This window comes from Coturnix japonica, chromosome 1 (assembly GCF_054131305.1).
Source record: "Coturnix japonica strain WE chromosome 1, WE-NBRP24, whole genome shotgun sequence".
Classification (NCBI taxonomy): domain Eukaryota; kingdom Metazoa; phylum Chordata; class Aves; order Galliformes; family Phasianidae; genus Coturnix; species Coturnix japonica.
In genome coordinates, this window is record NC_140663.1 from 64,992,030 (window position 1) to 65,013,113 (window position 21,084).

The window sequence follows — 21,084 nt, forward strand, 5'->3', positions numbered from 1 at the left end:
AAAAAAGAAGCAAGTATATTTGCCAGTTTTCAGTAATTATCTGCACGACAGGAATGTCTATAATCTGATGTACTACTGTTGCTTCAGTTTTACGTGTTGCTGACAAGTTTACAGAGATGGCAATCCTAGGTGAAAGTCGTGTGATTTAGACATTTACTTGTGTGGAGTGTGGGCAAGGCCATAATCATTTTCTTAGGTGCTTTTCAGTGCATGAGAGAATTGGACAAATGTTAAAGAAAGGCCTGGATGAAAACTGAGCCCACTCTGCAAGTAGAGCTGTGAAACATAATGAACTTACATAGCTAATTCGGAAATTCCTATAAACCCAATCTGTGTGTTCTTCCTCAGACAGCATCTCGACAGTAATGTCCCCATATGCAATAGGATCTTCTGTAAAAGGCCAGTAATGATCACATTTCACCTAAGAGGGAAACATATAAATATATATATATATACATGCACACTTTAAAAAAATCACAATCAAAAACATACTGAACTGCAGTTTTAGAAATGCCTACAGCACTGCTTGCTTCTTTCAATAAGTGGTAATACACCTTGTAATTACTTTCAGCTTCATCATTCCTGTTTGTATAACTACAGGCATAGTTATGCATTAGTTCTCTGAGGGGGAACATTAGCATAGCAAAGCATGAAAATGCACATCTTTGTAGATTGTTACTTTTCCTCATGGAAGAGGTCTAAGATTAAAAAAAAAAAGTGGGGAAAAATATATTTAAAAAATGTTTCTTTCACATGATTATATTATAATGGTAAGGGAAATGTAAAGCTTAATGCATGTGTTTTATTTTTATGTAAACTTAAAAGCACAGAATCACAGATACTTCGAGATGGGCAAGGTCCATCTGGTCCAACCCCTGCTGAAGTAGGGACACCCAGAGCTGGATGCTCAGGACCATGTCCAGGTGGCTTCTGAAGATCTTCGAAGTCCTAAACTCCACAGTGTCTCTGGACAACACATGCCAGAGTTTGACCCCATCTCTCACAACAAAAAAGCATTTTCTTGTGTTTAGACTGAATTCTATTTCCTTTAGTTTGTGTTCACTGCTTCTTGTCCTATCAAAAGGCACCTCTGAGAGGGGTCTGGATCCCTCATCTCCATTCTTTCCGATTAGGTGTTTACTCTTTTCCAGGCTTAAGAGTCCTTGATTCCTCAGCTTCTTCATTTGAAAGATGCTCCAGACTGTTAATCATCCTGAAATGTTTACTATAACTTAATGAAGTGAAATTCCAGGTCTAATGATGCTGCCTCATGAAAAATAATGCAAATGAATCCACCCACCAATTAATAAATACGGTTTCAGAGGAGATCATTTAAAAAAATAAAGAAAGAAAAATGCGTCCGAGACTGTCTTAGGTTCAGCTGGGACAGGATTGTTTTTTTCACAGTGTCTGGTATGGTGCTATGCTTTGATTCTAGGAGAAAAACTATGCTGATAAGACTTCGATGTTTATAGTTGCTAAGCAGCATTGTACAGAGCCAAGGCCATTCTCAGCGAAGGGCACAAGGAGCTGGGAGGGAAAAGAATTAGAAGAGAGCTGACTGAAACTGGCTGAAGGGATATTCTGTACCATATAACATCATGTGGAATGAGTTCTGAAGGGGGTGGGGGTTCATCTCTTTTTCCTCCACTGCTTTGAGGCTAGCTGGGCATCAGCTGGAGCAGGGAGGGGTTGCTTGTGCTTAAACCACACCAAAGATTTTGTTACATACCCTTCTTTTCTCATTGCACTGAGTGAGCATAACAATAATTTGAGATTTTTGCTGAAGAACCATCTTCCAAAAATCATTCCTAGTTTCTGGCAGTGGTCCTTGGGTTGCTATGTATTCCTGGGGTGAATTATAACCCTAAAAAACAAAGAGACAAGTGCTTTTAACTAACATGTTTAATGCTTCAGAACACCTATTTTGCTCTAGCATGTGTACTTTTTGGCATGCTCAAGTTCAGTTTGTATTTTTAAGTGATCTCTAACATAAACCAATTCATGATTTTTACTTAATGATAACTTCACAACTTTTGCCATTTTCTGGTGCTTCCAAATATAAGCCAAATAGAATGGAAGACAGGAGGGGAAGCTGTGATTCCACAAATCGTGTGCACTCACAGCTGGAAAGGCAACATTAAAAAAGTTAAGTACTGAGGATCCTAAATCAAAATTCCAGCTTCTTCCAGATTCCATAATTTAAGAGTTTGTTTAGTTATAGGCATAAAAATAATTATACATGTGGTGCATGTGGTGATTTTCAAGAACTGATATTATAAGTGGAGGTTAGCAGTAAACAGGGATACATGCACATGTTTACATCATAAGGATTTAAATTAGTAAAATATTAATTTGATTTTTTTTAATCAGATGCTTCATATTTCATATTTCTTCTCCTATCACTATCAACATGCTTTTAGCTGTAAAAATATCCTTATATTCAAAAAGACTGTCTTAAAAATTATAATAAAAGACTCAAAGAAAGTCTTTTTTAGCATCTACTATAATCACATTTGCAGAGATTGGAAGTTATACAGTATTCCTGATTAGAGCAAAAGAAAAATTCAGTATACAACATGATCCCATGTAAACTGGGCAATTTCTGTGCCACCCCTGTACAATCCCCATGGACTGTAAAAGTATTGACAATTTGGGAGCAATTCCCACAAATGTTTTCCTCTATACATCTCTCAAGGTCAGTGCAGTCTAAGTTTTCCTGTTACACAGAATGCTATTTACTCGTATTGTCCAAGTGTCAAGTCATTACTATCACAGAGACACAGATAACCACTAGTATCTTTGTTTGGAGGAGGTACTCAGTAATAAAGCCATCTTCAGGAAAAAAACAAGCATTAAGTTGTTGCACCTACATCTGTTAGGAAAACAAATCCAGCACTATGCTGTAAGTAAAACCAAGAAGATGTAAACTATAAAAAAATAATAAAATAGAACTCAGCAATCCAAAAAGAATTGCTGCATTCAATCCTATTATCCATTATCCTACGTCTTAGAATCTTTTCTGATCTGTGAATGATGCTTTTGAAGACTGGGAGTTTTTTCTTGACTCACAACCAGCTCAGCCACACACAACAGCAGTGTTAAAGGTTCATGCTCTTGTCCTGAAGAAACTAAGTACAAGCAACATATTCAGCAGTATATGTGCAGACAATGGCTCAGTGATAGAGAAGTGGTTTCACTGACTCACTTGAGGGCTCCTCCCTTCTCCGTAATCCTGACTCAGCTCTCTCCAGCACAGCTGGGACCAGCTCTGTCCTCTGCTCACAACACGTGCAGAATTGTTCATCACCAAGTCAAAGGTCTTTTTCTAAACTTTTCTAGGCTACAGCTCTGCTTCCACTTCAGTTATATTAGAATTCTGGGTGCTCTTTCTTGGTAAACAGCAGCTCATCAACACGAAGGGGAAAGTAGACTGGGTGTATCAAAAACCTAGAAATGTTTCCAGTTTAAAAGTTTCTACTGTTCTTCCTAGCAGCCTTAAGAAGCTACTGCACCACTTCCTCATTCCTCCAAATTTCTCTACCTGTTACATATTATTTTCACAAAGATTCACAGCTCACTCAGTGTTACTATGGGAAAAAAATGGTGAGAAGTCTAATGTCTCCTCTCCCCTTTTACTATTATTATTATTTTATTTATTATTATTATTATTTTTGGTGGCTGGTGGAAAGAAAATCTCCCTTTCGGCAAATTACTGGAAGCTAAAGAAGATGCTGTGAATATGACTCAGCCACCAGCAGCTATTGTGCTTTTTGCAGCAGACATGTTCTAGGTGCTGTTCAGGATACTATTCTTACTCACAGGAATATAGTTGGCATTAATGTAGTCAGATCCCTCTTCTTCATTCATTGAGACTAACCGGACACGACTAAAGTCATCTGTAAAGGAAAATGAAAAAAAACTCATTGGCTATCAAGTGCAGTGCTCAAAATTAATCCTATGCAAGCTGAAAAAAAATCTATTAAAATAAAATATATATATAAAAAAAAAAAGAATGCTTATAAGAGTTATAAGAGGAAATGGTTTGAAGCTTAAAGAGGGTAGATTTATACTGGACAGAAGGAAGAAGTATTTTACAGCGAGGGTAGTGAGGCACTGGAACAGGTTGACCAGAGAGGTTGTTGATGCCCCATCCCTAGAAACATTCAAGACCAGGATGGAACAGGCCTTAATCAACCTGATCTAGCTGTGCATGTCCCTGTTAGTTGTAGGGGAGTTGGACTAGATGACTTTTAAAGGCCCCTTCCAACTCTCAGGATTCTATGATTCTATATTCACCAACAGAGAGCAACACTTGCTTCAGTAAATACTATGTGGGTGTACCATCACTATGATTCAGCAAAATGCATCTTATGACTGCCAGTCCTTTGGGCTCCCTTAGGTTTCATTAAAACCATAAGGAAAATATAGTAACACCTTTCGATAGTAGAAACAACATTGTATTTTTCACTTCCTAACTCCAGTCCTGAAAAAAATCCCCCCAAAAACACCTCTTCGTATCTAACAGAAAAAAAAACTAACTCCAGCTTCTCTCCACAGACAGGTTTTAGAAAAGGCTTTTATTAGTCAGAAAACCTGCCCTGATTTCCCTATTATTAAAAATCTTCTTTCTTTCTCAGGGGACTTTATCAGTGCAGGTACTTACACGGTAGGATATTTGTGTAGCGATTTTTGCAGCGATTCATGGGAAGATCAGCAGCAAAGTGAGGTATGTCAAGCCCAATCAGTTTTAGCTCCTGAGTTAAGAGAGATAAAAATGCCGAGGTCAAACTCACCAAGACTCTGAAAATGAATCTTTGTGAAGTGAATGCTGCTGTTTGTACAAGACTGAAAATGCTCATAAAACACTTTATACACCAATGTTGCCAATGCACTTCTGCTATTGGAGGTAGTGCCTGCAGCCTGCTCTTCTCTACCTGCCTGTATTTAACCAAACTAGTGTCAAATCAATAGAGCTGATAAATTCTTTCTGCAGCAGCTATTCACATCACTTTAGGGCTTTCTCTAGGTGGCTCAAGTGGCTGTTTGTCTTTTTTTCAGGGGAACACTTGAAAATTTTTTCAGATCTTACTTTCAGTTCTTGCACCAAACATACATCAAAAGACTTTTCACTGGCAGCAAGGTTATATCAGCCACCCAGAACAGTGGAAAAACCCTGAAAGTCTCTTGCTTCCCTTTTAAGCCCTTAGAAGTTATCTCAAAGAGTGTAGCTTTATAGTTTAGCATTTCTAAAATGACTTAAATGCAGGTAAATTAAGATAGTGTACTTCAGTTACTATTAAAGGTTGCTCTTGAAGATATTTTTGATGTTAGTTTCTCATTTCAGTGTTGCTCCTCAAATTAAAGGTGCTGTAAAAGTCCTGAATGTAATCTGGGCTGCCAGAATGTCCTATATTTAAAGGAAGTGTATTGATTTCACAATTGTCTGGAATTGCACAGGATAAGACTTCAGCCTAGGGCCCCTGCGGGGCCCACTTTGGGGCTGGACTCACCCCCCCCCCCACCGTCACGGACGCAGGTAGAGTTTTGGTTAACCTGTGACAGAGAGGACAGTCCCTACTAGTTTACCTCAAATTGCAGAGAAAATTTATAATCAGAATCTTTGGCCATATCCTTGATGTAGCCGTCAAAATCATCCAACTGGACAGGGCTTTAAAAAAAAAAAAACCACAGAGAATTAAGAAAAAAAAAACAAACACATTAGGTTTAATTTCTATATCCCCCTAGAACACTATATACAAGTGCTGCTAGCTCTGATGGGTTTGGTGTGGGTTGGGGTGTTCAACTTCGTATTGTCCCACTGTGTTTCTGGCACCATGGCAGCCACCAATTCATTTAAGCTCCTGGTGTACCATGCAAAATGTTGTTTTCATGGTAGCAAAATATCTGGCAAAATGACAATTTTACAACTCATCTGAGCTTTCCTCACACAGAAAAACAAATTTCATGTGTAGGCTTTGTCCAGGAAAAGAATGTCGGAACAGTATTCTCGATGCCACTGTTTTCTCTACTGGCTTTGAGAGCTATACATATTTGTTACAGTGACCGAATTCTCCTCCTGGAGAGATACGGACTGAAAAAAGTGGCATACATGTATACAAAAGCATGCAGAGCTTCATCAGGTATAAATTGGCTTTGATTTAGTGATGCTCATCATTTTACACGCTTTTCCATTAGGGGAGGGTTTATCTTTAGTACAGACACAACCTCTGAACATAGAGAAATAATTAGGCTAACACTCTGTATAACTGAATACAGGTAAACAGCTTCCCTCACCTAATTATCACGCTCTAATTTACAAGTTACTGAGGCATGTACACAGTAATCTTTTCATTTACTTTGAGGCAATATGCCCAGAGGAACCTGCCTCATCACCACTTAATTACTCCTGTTTATCCGTTAACATTAATGATCTCCATGTTCTAGCTACAACTGTAATGAGAACCTTACGTCAAGAGGGAAATAATACCAGGAACAAATACATTCCAGTTTTTCATCATTTGTCATTTTTAACTAAGGATAAGCTCCATTGGAATAACTAAGTTGGCTAATTGATCATTTCCCCAGTGACTAATTTTCTATCAGTGAGGAGCTGTTTTACTGCAATTTATCTTTGGAGAAGAATTGCTTTTGTCCAATTACCATTTGTTTTCTGCTTTCAGACATCTCTCTTAGGGTGTGTTTTTCAGTAAGTTTTGTATATCTCTAATTGCAATGCCTCTATACCCTGTACTGCAATAATGGAAATTTAGTTTACTGAGATTTTTTAAATATTTATTTATTTAAATATCAAAGAAGTTACATACTTGGTCAGCTTTCTCTTCTTTAGTCCATTTTTACTCCTGAAAAAAAAAAAAAAAAAGGAAGAAGTAGTGCTTTTTCATTTGTTAAACTACCATGTATTCTTTATTCAAGTTTAGTACTGGTTTGAGAATGCGTGCTTTCTGGTCAACTTAATAGGATAACGTTGGCAATAATATCTTGGGCATTTTTAAGCTAGTTGCAAGATTTCCACTGATGCTAGTGGGATGGATTTTCCATTCTGTGGCTCTGAAAAATACTACTTTATTCCCAGAAGAAGCAGTTTCTCTGCAAATACTGACCCAACAATATTAATGACTTAATGTGCCAGGGCTGAGTCCGGAGCCTGGCTGAATTTCTGTCAGTGTTATTGCAGGAGCCGGAGCACCAAGGTGTCCCCAGGCTGCTCCAGTCTGGCTCTACTGAACTGGGAAATTATACCAATGGGAGAGAGAAACTGCTAATGAGAAGAGCCTGTTGGGCAAAAACAGAACACTTGCAAATGTCAGTAAGGGTGAAGGAGAAAGGAAAGGACCCTGATGCCATTTCTCACCCATCTCGTAACCTGCTTATGATGATCAATGAAGACAGTGGCAAATATCCTACTGACTTAGCTGGACTAAGGCTTAAACCTTAGACAATTGATTTTTAACAGTTAGAGATAATTATTTCAGTAATTTCTTCTCAAGATTTATAATGGATATAATTCACTAGTGACAATTGCAAGCAAGCTTATGAGTTAAATGGTATAAGCCATAACAAATGGACTTGGGAACTACATTAAACTAACCACCATCAAGTGGATTTTTGGAGGATCTGCATATGTGTGTTCATGTTGTTGTTGCCACAATTAATTAACCAACAAGATTAAACACACCAAGTCAGCAACATATAATAATTTCAATAGAGGTTTGAAAATAATGATCAATCCTCTTACAGAAAACATGGAGCACAAGTAGATTCTCACTTACTCAGAAGAAATTTTAATGGTGTTATTATTATTATTTTTTAATTATTCTTGGTCATCAAATATCTATTTACTAATTATATTACAATGATACATTTTTAATTTAATTCCAATAGTAAAATGATTTCTAGATACCGTGCATCGCAGCTTCAATTGGTAAATTAAAGGTGGAGACTTTAATTTTCGAAACAATAAATAAGAAATAAAAAAGGAAATTCTAAAATGTGGAGTATTTGTACTTTTCTACCCGTTCAAGTTTAAAAGTGCAAGAGTAACTTTAAAAATATAAATTTCATTTCCAAAAATAAGTTCTAATAAATGTTCAGTTTTCAGAGGAGCCATCAGCTTCAGCAGTTTTGTTAACTTGTCAAGGTGCATTTCCATTCAGATGTGAAGCTTTGCTTACAGAATTAAGAAGAGCTATGACAGTACCAACCTCACACTAACACAGTAGTTTAAATTGCAAAGCACCGTTCAATCTACAATGTTATCTATACAGATACCGTCACCCATTTGTACTCATTCATGAGTACTACATCTGTATATAAATGAGCAGCACTTTAGCTACATCTTGTAACATCTCTTTTTCCAAAGAAGTCCTAACATTAATTTATCTGGACTACTTAATGCATTTCTTTGCAGTTCACTGTAAATGTGTTGTATCTTTTAAGGTTGGGCAGACCGCAGCTTGTTTCAAAAGAAAAAAAATATCAAAGTGCTGTCTATGATGGGACTTTCTAAGAACTCTTCTCTAAGGAATGCTTCAAGAGGCAATAAAACAAATGATCGACATCCATTTCTCAGCAACAACTCCTTCTGCTTTGATTCTCTCAAGAGGCCTTTGTTTCTTAGCACTGCATTTATTCCCTGAATATTCATGAATGTTTTAAATCAAAGTAAGTACGAAATAAATACATTCGAAACATTAGCTGGTGTTGCATCTTTTCTTCCATTTACCCTACAGATTAAAATACGGAGGCGGCCATTCATCTTATCTCATTCAACTTCAGCTCGTTGAAAGGCGGTAAAATAGAGCAAACTGGGAAGTCTGATTGTTGGGGAAATTTCTGAAGAAAGATACATATCTAGGGAGGTGAGGTAATAATAATGCATATTAGAAAAGAGCAGACAAAGAAGGAGATGACTCTTTTTGTATCTCCTACAGAGAAAATGTGACCCAAAGAAAACCATTCTCAGAAACTCCTATGGTAATGATTTCTATGACTGCCTACCAGGGGATTGGTGCTGTATGGTAACACAATGAGAAAATGTTTAGTCAAAAGCAAGTCTTAATTTTTGTACATCACTATCCCTTGGACTCCAGACCATCAGGAACATACAATCATTCTATATAAATGAAGCATTTTCAGATCATTGCCAATATTCTCTCTCTATGTATTTTGTAAATGGATCATAAAACAGTTCTGCTTCTAAATAGACCCTGAGACTTTCCTGGATAACTATATATATATATATTTATATTTACAAAGTAATTTACAAAGCCTTTATAAGCTATTTATAGACAAAACTACTGAATGCACACACACAGAGAGACATGCACACAGTGACCCAATTTTTACACCTGGGGAATGATAGCTGGTATAGATTCTCAGTGAACTGTTGTTTCCAAGAGCAAAACTGCACCTTTAAAAGCAAATAATTTGACATCATTCAGCAGAGGTGGGCCATTATGAAGCAATTTTAGTAAAAGAAAAACAGCAGAAGGCAATGCCAGGCAATGAGCAGATGAATAACTGGGACAGAAGAAGCCAGGATTTATAATGAAATGGCAAAAACTGCAAAGAGACAGCAATGAAATGAATATGATTATCACCACATAATTAGCTTTTTAATATCAAAAATGGGTTGGAGCATAAACAGACATAAAATAGATGAAGCAGGGTAGCAAATACTTTGATACCCACATCCTCTCCAATCCATGTTCTATTACAAGAAAATTATAACTTCAAAAGCTTCAAGACCCAATTGAATGCAAAAATATCACACCTTTTTCATATAACAGAAATTAACATTGTTTACACATTGCATATGGAAAAACAAGTAAATCACTTACCAAGGATTAATATAAAATGCCAAAAGATAATCAGTCCAAAGGCATGAGGGTAGCAGAGTTAGGAAAGCAAATACACTTCTACGCCTGTGAGCATTAATAAATAACATACATAAAGATGAAAAAGTGAGGAGAGTTAGTAAGACAAACAGAAGTCAGGAGATCAGTAAATGCTATTCTAAAATTCAGCTAAATCCATAAAGGCTTCTTCTTACTAACCTCGTAAGAATATTATTAGCATCCATAGAATTTTTTCTCCACTCTGTATATGATTTTCAGCCACCCAATATGAAATTCTATTTGATCAGAATAGATGTGTTTTATAGTATTGATTGAGGCCTGTGATTCTAAATCAATATTAATTGATAAACTGGAAGATTTTCAGAGTAAAGAGTTTGAGAGTTTCATCTACAGTTTTCACCCTTTACTTGAGTGGTGCTAAATCTGTTTCCTGATGTCTGGAGCTATTTCGGAACAGACATTATTTGCTTTTACCACATATGACTATGTTCCTGCAAGTGATCCTATGGGTATCAATAGGAACATCCGTATCAGAGTTAAATTCAGATCATTCCAGTATCTCCTAATACCCTCAACTGAGTCAGATTCTGGACAGGCTGGAGAGCAGGGCTGAAGCCAATGGGATGAGGTTCAACAAGACCAAATGCCAAGTCCTGCACTTTGGCCACAACAACCCCAGGCAGCGCTATAGGCTTGGGGCAGAGTGGCTGGAGGATTGTGTGGAGGAAACGGACATGGGGATGCTGATTGATGCTCGGCTGAACATGAGCCGACAGTGTGCCCAGGTGGCCAAGAAGGCCAACGGCATCCTGGCTTGCATCAAAAACAGTGTTACTAGCAGGAACAGGGAGGTAATTGTCCCCCTGTACTCGGCATTGGTGCGGCCGCACCTTGAGTACTGTGTTCAGTTTTGGGCTCCTCACTGCAAGAAAGACACTGAGGCCCTGGAACGTGTTCAGAGGAGGGCTACGAAGCTGGTGAGGGGTCCGGAGCACAGGCCTTACAAGGAGCGGCTGAGGGAGCTGGGAATGTTCAGCCTGGAGGAGGCTCAGGGGAGACCTTATTGCTCTCTATATCTTCCTGAAGTTGTAGTGAGCTAGGGGTCAGCCTTTTCTCTCATGTAGACAGTGATAGAACTAGAGGGAATGGTTCCAAGCTGCAGCAGGGGAGATTCAGGCTGGACATTAGGAAATGTTACTTCTCAGAAAGGGTGGTCAGGCACTGGAATGGACTGCCCAGGGAGGTGGTGGAGTCACCAACCATGGGAGTGTTCAAGAAACATTTGGATGTTGTGTTGAGGGATATGATTTAACTGGGAAGTATTGGTGATGGTTGGACTGGATGATCTTCTAGGTCTTTTCCAACCTTGATAATTCTGTGATTCTGTGGTACTATAGTAGCTGTAGGATCAGCTTTTTACTGCCTATGTGCTGTTTCTATGCAAACAGACTAAGGATTAAATTGTGCCTTTCACAAGCACAGTGTTGGTGAGACAGAGAGCTTTTCACTAGGCTAAGGAAAAATATATGATGTTGCTAAAATACTCCTCTTTCCTCAGGGATATCCCACAGAGGTTTTCTAGAGCTTTTATTTCCTCTTGTCTACTGAGGCAGAAGGAATTATTTAAGCTTGTGTCCTGTTCCACTGACAAATCACCACGAGCAGTTTCTACACTTGATCATATCACAGGTTTGTACACTTGCCCACCTTCTTGCACTGTTTACAGTACAGATTTAGGAACTCCCAACTTTAAAACAGTTTACTTTCTTCAATGTATTAAAATTACATAATTGTCCAATAAACAAAATACTGTTTTCCTGGAATTATACAGTTTTTCACCTACTACTGAGATGTACTGAATTTTGATTTTTATTTAATATAAGAGATTGATCAAATCCTGAAAACTCTGCTGAGTTGCTTTTTTTCTTAGGATTTAGTGGATATGCCCATAGCACTCTTACTAGGTCCTTGGAACAACAGCTAGCAAAGTTAGTTTCTTAATCATTGTACCTGTCTGTGGGACCATAGTTCCCATTTGGCTGCCTAGATGGACAGTGAATCTGATGCTGAGTAGACAACAGAAGCACACAGAACAAGAAGTCTTCAATTATCCTCAGAGAAGTCAGGTCTGTGTGATTAGGGCACGCTGACTTCAATTACTAAACATTTGTAAAAGTATTAAGCAGGAATGTTTTCTAAAATTGATGTTTTCATAACAAAATTTATGTTTATATAAATAAATATCTATACACATAAATACACATAAACAAAATCATGTAACAAGATCCTTCACTTACACATCCAAACCTATTAATTAATTTCCTTGCCCATAAAATAAAATAAAAAAAAAATAAAAAAAAAAAAGCCTTTTATGGTTTTAATAACATCCGTCCCTAGTTTAATCATTTGATTCAAGCTTGGATATTTAATTAACATGAGTGTTTGATCTTCTGCCTTCATTGCCATTAATACAGCCAAGAAAGAGAAGCTGAAAGAGAGATTAGTTTCTACTGCATACAGCTGGCTGCTATTAAAGCTAAACCAAGCAAGTGAAGCTTGTTTAATATCCAGTTAATTAGCAGCACAGTAAGATATTGACAGGATTTTCTGGGCTTGTTAGTTCAGTTTGCATGCTTATTAGCAAAAGTCTTGTTGTGGTGCAGTGTCAACTCATTTAATTCTGTCCTTGCTGAGCAGGCTGAGTCCCATGAGATCATGAACACTAAACCAAGGTTCCTCCCATATACCAGAATGGGGCAGTAAGGGGCTCATAACTGTGTTTCTAGATATCTGTGTTTGGACTTGACTAGAAAAACACAGGTCTTTTTGTGGAGATTGATAACTGGACAGTAAACCCTAGATCAGTCATTTACACCTATATGATAATCAATTAGGAATGAGAATGGCCAAACTGGTACCAGTGAGGTAGGCCTTAGAGCCCTTTTGCTTCTGTAAAAGCTAATCCTACTGACTACCTTTATACAAATACTTCTCCTCAGCTGATAATGTCAGTGATGGTTTGGAGTCCATAGTCAGTGCCTACAACTCTTGTAGGTGATTTTCTAGACAAAAAAAAATTAAGTTTTTCTTCCAGTCATTTCAACAGTGCTGAACACAAATTTACGGTGAATATTGAGTTGGTTTGCACTTTTCATTGCATCTTTTCATTGCAAGGAAAAATAACTAACAGGATTTTGTGAAGATGGTCGTTGATTGATCATCTACATGCTAGCTTAATCCTGAAGAGTGGAAGTGCTGATGGATTTATAGATCAAGTTTCTACAGTTGTGTTACTTTACGAAATAAGTCTTTGATTTAAAATATGTATATATCTCTGTAATAATACTTCAACATCTATGCAACCTTGTTGACGTGTTATACATCATACCATACTAAAAATACAAGGTGACAGTACACATAGTCTTGAGTCATCGTTCAAGAAATAAAATCCTGAAGCAACAGGAATAGTAATTTTATCATAAATAGGGACAACAATCACATTAAAAAAAGAAAATAAAGCATTTAAAATTTAAAGGCCATATTTGCAAATAAAGCGGAGATGGGGAGAAACACAATTAAAAGCTTTCTTTTTAAACACTCACCAGTTATATGGTAGCTTTCCATCTCTCTCTAATGATGCAAAATTGACAAAGGTTCCAGCCCCACATTCCCTGTTTCAGGAAGATGATTGAGTGCAAAGTTACGATCTTAGGATTCACAATGCTTGCAGTGATGCTGATTCAAGAGAGTACACCAGAAGTTTCTGAGATGTGCTAAGTGCACATAAGATTTGTCATTAGGTCTGAGATAATGTGTGATAAACAAAACCCCAAATCCCTTAATATAGTCCTCCAAAACCATTATCCTGAGATTTGGCTTTCTAATAATCCTTAGAAAACCTAAAAAAGCATTGCTAATAGAAAGCTCAAATAAGCCTCATCTATTCAGAATTGGGATTTCTAAAGAATGGCACTGAAACCCCTTGGTGGCCTCAGTAAACGCACAAAAAGATTTACCTTTCTATACTAAATATTCCCAGTCCCATCTCCTTTAAGGAAAAGATGTATATTTTGTCTCCATTTGACAAAAGCATGGTCATTTTGAGTTCAGAAAACAAATGCGAAAAAGAGTAAATTTCCTGAGGAACATCCCAGTGAATTTATCACGAGTTCATTATTTTCTGCTGCAAATGATAAACTGACTTGACTAATTTTCCTTCCTTGATTCAAACAAACAAGAGCTTGCAGCTTCACTGGATTTACTTTTTAATTTCCTCTTGGATTTTTTATCTTCTATGGCTGGAAGCAGTGTTGAAGAGAACAAGAAACAGCTTTAGGCTGCCTGCATAGCAATTCAATAGAGAAGAAAATTAATTTAGATGGTATTTTCCCAGAGCAAGTCACATATAAAACGAACCAACCACATTCTATCCCCTGAAAGAAATAGCCAAAAAAATCTATGTGATGTGGTTGTCTGTTGTATGAAATATATAGCCAAGACAAGATACATAAAACTCGGGAGTTTGCTAGGTAATCAAGTCATCCAAGGTTTTATACACAACGCTTTTACTTTAAACTATTACAATTTGCTAGGTGAGTATATTAATATAAGTTATACAGCATAGATTATAAAAGGATGAAGACTCCAGGAACCTTCCAGACCCAGCAGATAAGCCACATAAAGGGTGTCTGGAGTATTCTCCACTGTTTTCCTACTCTGTAGTGTAATTTACACAAAACTGAACTCTTACAGGTGAGATATCCAAGGAAAAATTGAATGTCTATATTCAAGTACAAATGATTGGTGCAGATATCTGAAGGAACAGGTTCTGTAAAAAAGTTTTACTTGTGCAAGATAATATTTTCCCTCATCTGTACAATAGAACAAATGGGAATAATTAATGCTATAGGTGAACAGAAGGACTTTCCTGGGTTTGTGGGTCTTAGTTTATGCATTCTGACTGCATGGAAAGAGGTAATCTAGGTAAGAACATCTTTGTTCTGTGCTGCCATTCCCATAGGATGGAATCCCATATGAATGCAGAATTTGGACAGACGAAGATGAGGAGTTGGATGTAGGCAGTCAAATGTTCTAGGGACAGACTGTTTAGGCCCTGGGTGCACCATTTTTCATCATGGTGGTTTGACTGACAGGGTTGAGGCCTATCATGGCTCCTGAAATGCAGAATCCTGGACCTGATGAACTAACCATGGAATAACCATTTTATCTATCGATACAGAAAACCCCCGTTCAAAACCAAATGAAAGATCTGCAGATCATTTTGATGTCCCGATCATGCCAAGGTGCCTCAAACCTTAATTACCCTTTAAGTTCCTGACACAACCCTTCTGTATTAAGTAACTGCCCTTATTTACCCAATTCAGCAAAGTTAAAATGAGACAAATATTCAGGCTCAGGTAATAGCTCAGGTCCAGAATGAAAGTAAATAGAAGACATGATATTTCTAATCATCAGGAAGACCAACTTTCTGAAGGAATTGCAAGCTCCTCAAGCATTACTCAAGCTTACAAACATCCCAAGCTATAAATACTGGCATAATGCATTTGTTGCATTCTGATAATTTTGGAATTAACATAAACCTGGACTCACCTGGCCATTTGTAGATGTTTCCTCCTAAGCACAACAAGGGTCACCAGCAGCAGTCCAATGAGAAGGATACTTAGAATGGCTAACACAGAGATTACCACTATGTTGGGATTCATCTCAGTGACTGCATATACAAACAAGGGGATCTTGGTTATTTGATTCAGAAGAACTAAGTTCCCTCACCCCCACCCACAGTGTTATATTTATGAACTGTTCAGCCTAGAGTTTTACAGAGAGAAAAATCTACTACTATTGTCTTACAACATTTCCATGGGGAAATGACTTCACTGTGGCATTTTGTGTCCTGGTATTTTTATTTCTTTTTCCTTAACTAACATACCTAATACAAGAGAAAAATGGAGAAGGAAATACAAAATATAGATACTCATTACTTAAGAAAACCTGCCTGCTCCATTTGCTCAAAATAACTTTACATCAACAGTAGTCTAGAGAAGCATTTTTAGAATAGAAATCATAGAGCTAAAAGTCATTAAGCTAAATTTCAGGCATTTAACTCCATGATGGAGTAGTGTATGATATATAGGACACATGACTAAATCTACAACTGATGCTAACCAAGAAGTGATCATGTTGATCATTATGAATGGCAGACTTTAAATAAAAGTCCATTGTTTTGGGCAAGCCAACATTGATTTTCTTTCTTCAGAGCCAGTACAGTGCTAGACTTGATGACACACCCAGATAACCTCCAGTGGGAGTTATCCCTCTGGCATGTGATAGCTCAGGACACCCCTTACTTTCTGCTCTCACTCTGTCTTCACTTCCTCATTGAAAACAGAAAGAAATTTTTCTCCTTAGCAGCTCATCAGTGTGATTTTCCTTGTTTCATTTGGGTCTGGCTGAGGAGACCTTTTTTCTCCATAAATGTCATCAGGCAATGCATTGATGTTCAGCCTTGAAACTACAAACCAGGTCTCTAACTTCTAAAAGCCTGTTAGAGAACTGAGCCACTAGTTTGTATCTTACCAAGTCAAAACCCCATCAAGGTTTTAATAAAGCTTTTAAAAGTTACTTCCCCACCCCAACTACATTTGGCATCTCTTCCATGATACAAACAATATTTAGTTGCCAGCATTGCTGAGAGCAGCTTTAGAAAGCAAGAAGAAACAGATGCTGCAGCTGGAGGAAAAGGAAGAAAGGGAAGTGTTGCTTACCCATGGTGGAAACCGCAATGAAAGTGGGAACACTGGGGCTATTGTGGCTGAAGGTGGTCACGCTGCAGTTGTAGGAGGTGGCAGGAGTTAGGCTGGAAATAGTCACTACGTGTGAAGAGACAGTGACAGGTTCCTAAAGACATGGAGAAAAAGACACAGTAGTTTGTGTCTCCCATAAATTTAAGAACACAAATTGCTGCTCTGCTCTCCCACAATTATTTTTAATTATCAAGTTAGATTTGGTGATCAAAGCAATGCTTTGAAACCTAGGGACAGCAACCAGGGCCTGCCCTCAAACACAGGCACCTAGTCTGGCAGAAAAGGGGAGAGCAACAGGGGTGAAAACAGCAGTGGGAACAGCCCAGAGCACCACAGAGAGCTCAGAATGCCTTGGGCTGGGCAGGAGAGTGCTTTGCAGTGGTTTGGCCAGGCACACTTGTAGTGCAGAAAGTACTGCATCCCCTGGAACATTCTCAGAGGTAGGCAGAAGCTCTTGAGCTCTGGTTAATAAGCCACACAAGTAGTAGGAAAACAGTTATTTTTTACATAATAACTTTATATGGTGTTTTAATTTCTATGTCCCTGGTTTTATAAATGCTGGTCTAGAAAAACAAAACAAATACTACACATGGATTAATTTAAAGATAGAGGTCTTTATGGTTCTTAAAACCATACTTACACTTACTTACTAAGTACTGAGAGCTAAGGGTGGGTTGCAGATGCAATAACAGGAAACTGAGATGGTGTTTAATGAAGTTTAATGAACAAACTCACTCTAGACACAAAGTAAAATGTAGCAAGCTCTGGATATTTTCAGTGGCCCATTATCAGCCAGGGGTTCTTTTTATATGAGAAAGGGTTCCTGCTGCAGTGCAGTTCTGATGTATGCTACACAGATGAAGTCACACGTGCATGAATTTAAGGGAGGAGAGTTGTATTCCCTCAGCTGAAAGGAGGGGCCATGATTTGGACTTGGTACGATGTCTTTTGTTTTTTGGTTTTTTTTCCATTTTCCCTTCTGGAAAAAATTAAATAAGTCAAACAAAACCCAAGATGTTCAAACACAGAAATCTGTTGCTAGTTTAAAAATGGAGGCAAGTGACAAAAGTATTCATGTAATTAGCATGGAAAATCACAAATAAAGGATTTTCACTGGTCTAAGAAAGCATCTGTTTTTAAGGTTTAAAAAAGAGTCCTTCCCCTTTTGTCACAGAAACAGAAAAGACAGTGATGAATCTAATGAGAAGTGAGCTGCTAATCTCTGTGCATTTCCCGCTGCCAGATGTTCATGTCACCAAATGAGAAACCACTGAAGTTCCTGCCAAATGGAGCAGTCTTTTCCTGATGTTCTTAAAACATAATTGCTTAGCACTGAAGCCACAAATCCTGTGGTACCTTTCTTGTCTAATCACATCATTATTTTGAATCTCTGCTAAGCAGATAATGACTTCATGATCTCTGTCTATTCACTGTGAAAAGAATGGGAATCTAAAACTGGAATCCAAACTATCTGAAAGATTCAAGTGCATTTGAACATTTTCTTCTTTAGTCAGAGCCTTTCTTAACTTAAAGTATTAAATATTTCACAGACTGAGTTAAAGAGGGTGTATATCTTTTTCAGGATAATCACTGGTCCATGTGAGTTATTTTTTATTTTTTTTTTCCTGAGTGATTTCCCATTATGGGAAGTCCAAATGACAGAACGGTATTTCATAGCACGCAATCACAGTGATTCACTAAGCCGTCAGCTAAACCACAAAGTAATCCTCATACATTGCACAATGTTGAATAGCAAGAAATCAAAACTACTACTGCACCTCCATTTCACAGAACAGCTTTGCCAATCTATAACACCCAGGTGTCCACAGAGAACACGTCATCATGGACAGAAGGAAACAAAAGATTATTTTGTGAAGTTAAACCTGGAAGGAAATGCCCCAAGAAAAAAAATGCTTAAGAAGCAGCAACATTTGCCCATAAAGGAAATCTGAACAGCACTTAGGGTCATACTTAACTTCAGTTAACAGTCCTTGAAGCCAGGAGAAAAGTTAGTCAGTAATAATCAGATGCTGTATAAAAGAGCTCAGCCTTGTAGCATTTGAATATGCCTACTTTCCCCATTTCTAATCAAGCTACCTGAAAATTTTCCTATTTCTGCCCACTGAAATTCCCTTAGTTTTGTGACTCTTCATGTTTTGCAGAGTATAACAGAGTCCATTTCATGACTAGGCAAGGGTTGATACTGCTGCTGTCTTGGATGAACAGAGCTTCTGTTTAACCAAAAACAATCTCATCAGTAAGAGAGAAGCCAGCCTTAACACTGCAAAACAACAAAATATTTTAGCATTTCCAGTGCTTTAGCAGCTCAGCTCTGAAATTTCTAATTCTGAACCATCTTATCACATTTGGTTGAAAACCCAAAACCTGCGCTTTACAGACAACTGCTAAGGAGCAAACAGTAAAACCTGAAAGATGCCAGGCTCAGTCACAGCTTTAGAAATGAAAAGTAGAAGGCAAAGAGTAGCTCACATACCTGGACTTTAATTTCTTGATTGGATCCAGCCTGCTGGCAGTAGACTTCAAAGAAATCAGCCACTCCTTCTTCCACCCACAGCAGAGTGACAGAGGTCTGAGTCTTGTTGACAGCAAACAGTGACTTTGGAGGTGCTGGTTCTAGTTAAAAGAAAATCTCCTTTTATTAAGCTTATCTTGAAGTCTTCATACAAACAAGAAGAGGGAGCATCACATAAAAAGAAATGCAATGCCTGATGCCTTTCTATCATTCATTTCCTTCAGACAGTCTGCCAGCAAAAAGCACCATCCATCACAATAATAAGCAACCGATGCAAAATGGGAAGGCTATGAAGTGTCTTTTTTTTTTTTTTTTTTTTTTTTTTTAAAACGTTCTCTATTTGGGCAGCTGGATAGTCACTTCCTTTTTCACAGGCCCTTCTATGGTAATCAGCATATTGTATTAATAGAAAAATGCTAACAGAAACTCTTTCAAGAGAAAATGTCTGCCCACCTGTTAGCAACACATTTGCACTGATAAATGTTTGCTTTGCAAGGTCTGACCCGGGAGATGATAATGAAGCAGCCTCCCTAAAGCAAGCTCTGTCTAGGTTCACTTAATTGCACCAGGGGAAATATTTAGTCATTTGACAGTTCAAATATATCTTCTAGCCTGTCTTTTTTTGTTACAGGTTAATATATAAGGGCAATTGGATCTTCACTCATTTCAGTTAGTTCCAGGAGTTTTCTCTCATTGAATGTAGAGGTCCAGATCTCAGAGGTCTTTAATTTATTGTTCTTGTACTTGTTGCTGCTGTGCTATAACAGACTAACATAGACAAGGCATTGAGGTTCTCACATGACAAGAAGATGAACCCTGCAATAAGAGGACTGTTGCCATCCTGAGGGCAGCAGACTAGTGATGGCAGACTGTTGGGTGGCACAGGGATCACAGAATCACAGAACAGCTTGGGTTGGAAGGGACCTCAAGGCACAGTCAGTTCCAACCCCCTGCCATGGACAGGGCTGCCCTCAGCAGCTCAGGCTGCCCAGAGCCCCATCCTGCCTGGCCTTGAGACCCTGCAGCGATGGGGCATCCACAGCTTCACTGGGCAGCTGTGCCTCTGCCTCATCGCCCTCTGAGTGAAGAACTTCTTCCTTATATCTAAACTAAACCTACCCTCTTATAGTTTAAAACTGTAACCCCTGTCCTTCCACTATGTTCCCAAAGTGTAGAGGACTGTGGGAGCATAGCACAAACACTGCCCACTGAAGTTACTGTTTCCCTCAGCCATCCACTGAGTCTCAAAGGTCTCATTTTATTGTTCTTGAAGCTGTACTACACATATCCTGCAGCATGGGTAGAAAGGAGGAATAGAATGATTTTAAAATTAAGGTTACTTTAGAAATGAGTGGAGACAGAACAAAGTATGAGGAGGAGGAAGATCAAACATCTGAAGGGAAAAGTTCTGCTTAAGACATAAAGCCCTGGAAACCCTCTGGGGACAGAAACATGATGATTGATTAACATGGGTTTTCAAATGATTAAAAATGCCATGCATGCATGGATGCCAGCCCTCAGTGCAAGGCCTGCCTGAGGTTCCAGGAGCATTGGGAGCATGGGACGGGTAGCCTGAAGGGCAGAGAAAAGCAATCCTGACTAACCAGGTACAACAAAAACTTGTTTTCATCTTTTCCCTTTACAAATAATTCATTATTCTCATTGCATAGGATGCTGTCATAGAAGCTTGGATGTGGTATGTAGGATTCATCACAAAAAATCCAGCACAAATGAATTGCTCAAGTGATTATAAATTTAGAAGAAGTACTGGTTCCCCAGACAATCAGATCAGCATGCTAGGGTTTGAGGCTGCTAAGAGTACATTGGCAATGAGGAAAGAGTTCTAGAG

At 38.2% G+C, this 21,084-nt stretch overlaps 1 protein-coding gene across 2 annotated transcripts in view; it reads right to left on the reverse strand.

Moving 5' to 3' along the window:
- Positions 1–21,084, reverse strand: part of PTPRO (protein tyrosine phosphatase receptor type O) — a 145,002-nt gene that overhangs the window by 7,721 nt on the left and 116,197 nt on the right. Inside the window, exons 13-23 of one of the 2 annotated variants that reach the window (XM_085543389.1) lie at positions 19,197–19,336; positions 16,664–16,796; positions 15,492–15,612; positions 13,484–13,552; positions 9,864–9,947; positions 6,828–6,863; positions 5,590–5,671; positions 4,667–4,757; positions 3,823–3,899; positions 1,733–1,867; positions 299–421 (exon numbers count right to left, since the gene is read on the reverse strand). In XM_085543389.1, the coding sequence (XP_085399515.1) occupies positions 299–421; positions 1,733–1,867; positions 3,823–3,899; positions 4,667–4,757; positions 5,590–5,671; positions 6,828–6,863; positions 9,864–9,947; positions 13,484–13,552; positions 15,492–15,612; positions 16,664–16,796; positions 19,197–19,336 (1,091 nt within the window). The remainder of the gene's footprint in view (positions 1–298; positions 422–1,732; positions 1,868–3,822; positions 3,900–4,666; positions 4,758–5,589; positions 5,672–6,827; positions 6,864–9,863; positions 9,948–13,483; positions 13,553–15,491; positions 15,613–16,663; positions 16,797–19,196; positions 19,337–21,084) is intronic. The other variant, XM_085543395.1, reaches the window with a different exon arrangement.